Genomic DNA, 8,699 nt, shown 5'->3' with positions numbered 1-8,699 from the left:
CGTAAAACCGTGTTACCAACGTTGCGGGGCCGGGGGCGTAAAACCGTGCTAAGTAAGAACCGAACCACGACCAAAACCGGAAAAAAACATAAAACAAAAATACGATTTTTTTAACACCAAGTGACTCACGTGACGTAAAAAACTACCAAATACCGTGCTAAATAGCAACCGAACGAAAAAAAAAAACTAATGAACCAAATATGACTACCAAACACTGTGCTAAGTAGCAACCGAATGATGAACAAAATCAGGAAAAAACGTAAAACCAAAACTGATAAAAAAAATTAAGCTTGTTTAACTTTTTTATGACAAAATTATAAAAATAAGAAATAAACTTGTAAAACAAAAATGAAAAAAAAATACCTATAGTTAAAAAAAAAAAAAAACACAAAAGACAATATATGTTACTATTCATCATGATGTGATGAACTAATACATATATATGAATTTCCAACAGGTTATATCAGCATGGGCGCAACTTTATACGGGCCAGGTCTCCCCCCCCCCCCCCCCCTCTTTGTTTTTTCGCTTAGTAAGGTATTTTACCGGTATTTTTCCAAAAATTTTGTATGTATTGAGTCTAGTCCATTCCATCCTAAATTTTTTTCTTTAAAACTTTTAGCCTAAATCACCTGTATATTCAAAGCCCAAAAATAAAAAAATAACCCACTAACCCATTTAATCCAAAGCCTAATAAATCTAGTAACCCACTAACCTAAAGCCCAACAAAATTATCTAATCTATAAATCCTAATCCATTTAATATATTTAACTAAAGCCCAATAACAATCCAATAACTAAAGGCCCAAAAGAACACCCTAAACCCACCCACGCATACTACTGAAGTAGCAAAGTGACAGTGACGAATTGATGATTGTGGGCTTTAATTCCAAGTATTGGAACTGTGAAGCTGCAGTTCGAACCTGTTTGTTTTCGGTTTCCATCACATTTTTTTAGAGAAATAGAAATTTTAGGGTTTTGGTTATTGATTTGTCATTTGTGAATTATGATTTTGATTTTGATTTTAGGTTAATATCATGGGAAAGCCAAAAAGAAAGGTTGATGAAATTGAAGAAACTCATAACGAATATACAAAGTCATAGTAGAAAATGCTCCTTGTAATTCGAAGTATACTTACTGAGATATTCAAAAAGTAACTTTTTAGTGTTATTGCAAATAAAGTTAGAAACCATATTCGTAATGAGGTGGGGGTATGAATACTTTTGTGTCATGGTTGATGAGTCACGAGGTGAGTTGAAAAACGAGCAATTGGCTATAGTTTTGAGATTTGTTGATGCATAAGGGATCATACGAGAAAGGTTCTTGGATTTGGTTCTTGTTAATGATACCTTATCATTAACGTTAAAAACACATATGTGGAGACAACTTTTGTAATATCAGTTTGATGTTAGTTAAATCCGTGGCCAAGGTTATGATGGTGCTAGTAACATGAGAGAGAAATGGAACGAGCATTTTTTAATAAAACCTTTGGATCTTCATTATGAGAAACGTTCTTGGATTTGGTGTTTGTTAGAGATACCTTATCATTAACGTTAAAAACACACGTGGAGACAACTTTTGCAGTGTCAGTTTGATGTTAGTAAAATCCGTGGCCAAGGTTATGATGGTGATGGTACCATGAATGGAACTGGCTACAAGCACTTGTTCTTAAGGATTGTCCTTATGCGTATTATGTTTAGTGCTTTGCTCACAAATTAAAATTAACGTTGGTTGCTACTTCAAGGGAAGTTATAGTACATCAGTCTTTTAAAAACTTAGTTTCTATAATTAATTATATGTTTTGTTGTTAAGTTGTTAGATTTCAATTTGTCGAAATTTGCTTCTGTGTATTGTACTAGAACTTGTTTTAAATGAAATGAAAAGCCACCTATTAAATTATTGTCACAATAGTGGTTATGATGTCTCTTGCAATCTCGTTTTCGTCTCACTCCGACATTTCCGTCATTGGTTGGGGTGTGACATAAGGGTGGTTGCAGCTGGGTGAATGTGGTGTAGAGAGAGAAAAGGGGAAAAAGAGTAAACTGTAATTTGCGTTCATGTGGTTTAATGGAGGTAATTAAGTACCTTTTGTTTAACGTTCAACTAACTGGGAGATAACGGGAGTGACATAAATAAAAAAGTAGGTAAAACACAAAGACTCAAATTGCAAAAATAGAAGGAAATGATGAATAGTAATCCCGTCACTAAACCACTACATTTACTCTAAAGTATATATTATATTCAACAACTATTTGACAATTTTCAAAGCATGGTTAGTATATCAAAATGCGAATATAATATAACCAATATTGAACATGTTTGGCCAATTTCAATGGAATACGACCTAATGAGTTGAAACTTAACTTAAAAATAAGTTTTTCTAATAAAAAGTCAACAAAGAAAACAAAGAGAAATAGTCAAAGGCTTCAAAAACCTATCAGGACATTTTAGTAATTTCCTCCCAAACGTAGAATTCCTGTTGCTTATTTCCATTTCACCGACGACTGTATGCGTTGGAATAACACATGCCCCTTGCAAATAGCCACCCACCCCGATTACGACGTCGTTTACCCAGGACCAGCCCTGACCCCCTGGTCCGAAAAACACACCACATCTCTTCAATTTTCATTTTCAATTTCAATTTCATTTCAATTTCAGTTTCAATTTCAACTTCAATCTCAATTCAAATTCTTGTTTGATTCACGTTCTTCATATTCAAATTCAAAATCAGTTAATCACCGAGTTGTTGAACAGATCGTACATTTGTGTATCAAACTATAAACACATTCTCCAGATTTGTTCCGTGAAAAACCCTAGATCATTCAACAGATTTGATCCAACGGTTGCAGATTTCATTCACGCAAGCTGAGGTAATATTACATCTCAGATCTCTAATATTATTTTGAATTAAAGCCGATCTGATTGATACGGTTAACTTTATGTATTTGCGGTTATTTTTGGGGAATATATTGTTACGGAAGCTGTTAGATTGTTGTGTTTTGATTTGGATCTGGTAATGTTGTTATTGTTAATTTAGTTTATGTTTTATTTCAGTTGATTAGGCCTTTTTTGTAGCTAAGAGAGTGTTTAATTGTGTAATTAGTTGTGCTCATTGAATGTGTGTATCTCAATTGATGCTGCAATTATTATGATATGTAAAGTGAACTTAATAATCCAGTTATTATGGTTATTAGTTTCTTAATTTTGCAATTACTTTTGCTCATTGAAATGAACTTAATCTTGTTATTATTTGTTATAAGTTTTTATGATTATTAGTTTTTTGATTCTGTAATTACTTGTGCTCATTGAATGCATGTGCCTCAATTGGTTCTGTAAATATTATGATATGTGAAATGAACTTAATCTTGTTATTATCTGTTGTAATTTGTAGCTTGTTATGATTATTAGTCGTTTAATTTTGTAATTACTTGTGAGCTGTGCTCATTGAGTGCATGTGGCTCAATTGGTGCTGCAGTTATCTTGATATGTAAAATGAACTTACTCTTGTTGTTATATGCTAACATTATAACTTTTTATTATTACTATATTAGTCGTTTAATTCTGCGGTTACTTGCGCGCATTGAATGCATGTGCCTCAATTGGTTCTGCAATTATCCTAATATGTAAAATGAACTTAATCTTGTTATCTCTGATGTAATTTATAGCTTTTTATGATGATTAGTCTTTTAATCTTGCAATTACTTGTGCTCATTAAATGCATGTGCTTTAATTGGTGCTGCAATTATCCTGATACGTAAAATGAACCTAATCTTGTTATTATCTGTTAAAACTTATAACCTTTTGTGATTATTAGTCGTTCAATTTTGCAATTACGTCTGCTCACTCAATGCATGTGGCTTTAATTGGTTGAAAGCTTCTATGTTTTATGTGAAATAAAATCTTTCAGGCAATTCATTTCCGATTTATTAACACAAGGTGGACTCATTAGTGGGTTTTGGAGAAAGTGTTGGTGTCATGCAGTTGGCTCTTTAGAGTCTAAACACCCCCTTGCTTACGTAATCTAGAAATACCCTTGTCACATAGTGGTATTTGATCTATGGGCGAGTGGGTGATTGGAGCTATCATCAATCTTTTTGGCAGCATTGCCATTAACTTTGGAACTAATCTTCTTAAATTGGGTCATGATGAGGTACATAAAGCTTCTTTCTGTCATATATTTCTTTCTTGTATAATGATATTTGTTATGAATAATAAATTAATAATTAATAAGTTTTATTGGGTCTTCTAAACATTTTCTAGAGAGACAGACACGCGATGCTAGGTGAAGGTATAGACGGAAAGACAATATTGAGGCCTATTATAAGTTTCCAGTCATGGAGAATAGGTAAAAATTTTCTTTTTAATTTTTTTTTCTGTTCTTTACTGCTAAATTATGCTTTACGTTGAATATATTCTGATCTGTCACAGGTATTCTATTTTTCGCTTTTGGAAACGCTCTTAACTTTATTTCATTTGGATACGCTGCCCAGGTCAGTATGAATATGTTCTTTGTTCTCAAGAATTGTAATAGAACGTTGACTATATCTTACCTTTAATTGGACTTGATCTTTCAAACTAGCATTCATGTTATTGTTATTTATTTACCCTAATTTACTCCAATTTTTCTGCTTGAACAGTCACTTCTTGCAGCATTGGGATCTGTACAATTTGTGTCAAACATCGCATTTGCCTACTTTGTCTTGAGCAAAACAGTAACTGTCAAGTATGTGACTATGTTCTAAATCTGCAGCATGTTTGTTTGTAAATTATGTGATCTAAAATTAACGTTGAATTTTGTATATTATAATTGCTTATGCAGAGTATTAGTTGCGACAATTTTTATCGTCCTCGGAAACACCTTTCTTGTTGCATTTGGCAATCACCAGTCACCTGGTATACCACATTTCTTTTATTTACTTTTTGAAGTATGATTTTATCTTTTTGAATTAATTAAAATAAAATGCTATTAAGGTTTGGCCAGTTTTGCGACTTTCTTCCAAATGTTCGTTTTTCCGCATCTGGATCCAAAAGGATTGAAATCTTGCCATTTTCCTCCAGCTCGTTAACTCCATCCATTTTTCTCCATTAAGTTAGGGGTATTTTCGTCTTTTTTCTCCGTTAAGGGTATATTGAATACTTGTACGCTATGCTAAATGCCACCGAATTGCCCTTTAAATTAACAAAAAAGATGGAAATACCTCTGACTTAACTGAGAAACATGGACGGAGTTAACGAGCCGGATGAAAATGGCAAGATTTCAAACCTTTTGGATCCAGATGCGGAATAACAAAAACATTTGGATGAAAGTCGCAAAACTGGCCAAACCTTAGGGACGAAAATGGCATTTTACTCAATTAATTATTTTTGGATATTTACAGTTTACACACAGGAGCAGTTGGCAGAGAAGTACAGTAACATTACCTTCCTTTTTTACTGTCTATTTTTGGTGGTAGTGGTTGTCATGCATCACTACGTATACAGGTTAGAAGAATAGAAGCATTCTTATTAACTGATTATATAAGTTTTACTTTTATTAAATTGCTTATATAAATCCGGATAATCAGGAGAGGTGAATTGCTGCTTGCTATCCCAGAGAAAGAACTAACGCCCTACTGGAAACTACTGCTTCCGTTTTCGTTTGCTGTTGTTTCCGGGGCCGTAGGATCGTGTTCGGTTCTTTTTGCAAAGTCACTGTGAGTACTTGCTTGACGATACGGTCTTTTAGAGTAGAGTTAATTACGTTTTTTGTCCCCGTGGTTTGTTGAAAATAACCATTACAGTTCATTAGTTTAAAAATTGCCAAAACAGTACCAGTACTTTCATTTTCGTTTCAATTAGACCCACCTCGACTAACTCCATCCATTTATGTTGTTAAGTTTTGGTGAAATGACCAAATTACCCCTGTCAATAAAAAAAAGCATAATAAAATTCTAAAAAAATAAACAGTTAAAGGTGGGTCCCACTTCACAAAGTTTCAAGACTTCACATACCCCATGTTTTTTTTGGTCATCTTATCCGGCGAAATTTTCATCTCCGGCAAAATTTTCCGTTTTCTTCTTTCACATGAAAACGGATGAAAGTACTGGTACTGTTTTGGAAATTTTTAAACCAACGGATTGTAATGGTAACCACGGGGACGAAAAACGTAATTAACTCTTTAGAATACATTCCGATTCGGGTTACTTGTACTTAACATATGATTTTTCTTTTTTCTTCTCTTTTGCAGTTCGAATCTTTTAAGATTGTCCATGTCAAGTTCGTATCGCCTGGATAGCTGGTTCACGTATTCGATTCTTGTATTGTTTCTATGTACTGCTGGATTTTGGGTAATGATTAGTTGCATACATGTTGCTTTCTAATGGATGCAAAATAAATGTTCAAATATGGATAATAGTAATTTGATTTTTTTACAGATGGCAAGGTTGAATGAAGGATTATCACAGTTTGATGCTATACTTATAGTCCCCATGCTTCAGATCGCTTGGACCTTTTTCTCAATTTGTACTGGATTTGTGTATTTCCAGGAATATCAGGTTTTTTTTGTGTGTGTGTGTGTGTGTGTGTGAGAGAGAGAGAGAGAGAACATCTCTGTATAAGATATGACATTATTTGTTTCTATATCAGGTCTTTGATGCGTTGAGGACTGTGATGTTTATTCTGGGAATGATTTCCGTATTCATAGGAATTTCATTGCTGGCACCCGATGACTCTAAAGGTATGTATATGTACTCTTTATTCATAGGAATTTCATTGCTAGCACCTGATTACAACTTCAGTTTGAGATGACAAAACGGCCAGGGGCTATGCTGTTAATATCGGTGATATATCGGTTATCGGTCCACATGTAAAATATCGGTGTCCAATATCGGTACCGATATTATCTGCGATATGGACCGATATATTACCAATTTTCCCGATATCAATACCTTTCTTCTTAGTTATAGCATTCGTCTTTCTTCTTATTGCTGCTATTAGTGTTTCATGTCAAAATTGTTAATTGTTAGTGTTAAATGTTAGTGTTTTAAGTCTTAATCAGTTCCTACTTGCTACAATTGTTAGTCTTTTGCAAGTTGCAAAAGGTTAATTTGTTAATGGTAGGAGAGTATACTAAATTGTTAGTGTTAAATTGCTATATGCCTATATATATAAAATTCTACATGATATTAAAATTACCGATATCCCACTGCGATAACCTATATCTCAAATATCGGTCCTTGACCGATATCCGATTTTTTTACCGCGTTAACTGTTTAGGCCAGGGGTTGTTGGGTTGGCTAACGGGTCAAAAGTTGGTTTCGAGTGAAAATGGGATACTTCTAAACAACGGTCGCAGGTTGGTTAGATTAGACCTGGTAGTTTTTTAAATCATTTTTATTTTTTAATATACCCTAATTATTCATAAAATCCAAAGAAAATGAACAAATAGGTGTTGATGGGTCAAAACAACCCGATACAACCCTGTTATTACCCATAGATTCTTTATTGCTTTTTCTCGTTTTAACCCATTTGGCCCGTTTGGATTTATCGTTACTCCATTTGGGCCAAAATGACAAAATTGCCCCTTCTCAGTTCAGCATTGGAATTGGAAATTTGTTTAATTTGTTTCTTTACTTTCCCAGGAGAAGTCAAGGATAGTCCGTCTCCCTCATCAAAAGTCAACACGGATGTAGAAAGGTTAGTTTGACCATCAAGAACAAAGTCAAAGAACGAAATCCTCTAGTGTTAACTTATATAAGAACAGACAGTTGATTAACTGATTGTTTTTTCCCAAAAGGTTGATTGAAGACTCGTCAATCAAGGATATGAAGTCGCTTGCAAGAGCAATGGCAACAAAAGCCTCAGCTGCAGTTATCAGAGCAAAGGTTATACAAATTCTTATTTCTTTCTTTAACGGAATAAGAAGTTAAATTCTTATTTGTTTTACGTTTTTTGTGTGCAGAGTGCTTGCACGCTGTTGTTGGGAATGGGAGATGATACAATGCATGCATCATCAGTTTTTGCAATGCCTATGGTTTCATCCAAAATGACGGGATTCAGAGCAGTGAACGGTGACCGGTCAAAGTTGCTGTCCTTGAGAAGCCCATCGGGATGGAATAGGATCCCGGTGGTGGAAGAAACTGTAAATATGATGGATAGTATATCGAGTGAAGAGGATTAGTACATGGGATTGTATGGGTGTTATATATGTCATTCTAATGGAAGGAGTGTGGTTGTTGTAGTAATGGGGAAAGAGGAAAGCGCCACGGGAAGCGAATGTATAGTTGTTTGATTGGTTGGATTGAATTTGGATGTATATCCTCTATGATTCTTAATTTTTTGGGGCCAACTGTAGGCTGTGTTTTCTGGTTTAGTGGGTGCATGTTGATGTTGTAATGTATTTAACAGGGGTGACAATCTGTGACACAACCCGCAGCAAGGTTATGTTTGGGTTGACTTGTTTAATTAATCAAACGCAGCCCGTTCAATTGAAAAAGTTCAATCTGAACGTGATCCATTTTAAAACGGGCTTAGAAATGACAACACAAACTTGATTTTTTTCGTGATTTTTCCGTGTTGTGTTTCAGGTTGCCTTGAAATTGCCAACCCAAATTAATCTTGGGTTATCTCCTAACCTTGAGAGTTAATTTTCCGTGATGTGAGCATAGTAATTCTTATGTTTTCCACAAATATTGCCTCTTGTAACCAGAATCGAATGCAATT

General features: G+C 34.4%; 1 protein-coding gene across 1 annotated transcript; it reads left to right on the top strand.

Annotated features, from left to right (window-relative positions):
- The first annotated feature begins 2,514 nt into the window (after window positions 1–2,514).
- Window positions 2,515–8,441, top strand: LOC110868567 (probable magnesium transporter NIPA8). Its single transcript, XM_022117763.2, has 14 exons — window positions 2,515–2,869; window positions 3,907–4,149; window positions 4,260–4,344; window positions 4,428–4,489; window positions 4,637–4,722; window positions 4,819–4,892; window positions 5,378–5,480; window positions 5,564–5,692; window positions 6,226–6,325; window positions 6,413–6,532; window positions 6,624–6,714; window positions 7,619–7,673; window positions 7,774–7,861; window positions 7,939–8,441. The coding sequence occupies exons 2-14, from the start codon at window positions 4,057–4,059 to the stop codon at window positions 8,155–8,157; spliced, it is 1,305 nt and encodes a 434-aa protein (XP_021973455.1). The 5' UTR covers window positions 2,515–2,869; window positions 3,907–4,056; the 3' UTR covers window positions 8,158–8,441.
- Window positions 8,442–8,699: the final 258 nt, after the last annotated feature.

The sequence above is a fragment of the Helianthus annuus genome, chromosome 7, assembly GCF_002127325.2.
Source record: "Helianthus annuus cultivar XRQ/B chromosome 7, HanXRQr2.0-SUNRISE, whole genome shotgun sequence".
NCBI lineage: Eukaryota > Viridiplantae > Streptophyta > Magnoliopsida > Asterales > Asteraceae > Helianthus > Helianthus annuus.
The sequence above is the reverse complement of the archived record's forward strand: the minus strand, read 5'-3'. Positions and strand labels throughout refer to the sequence as shown.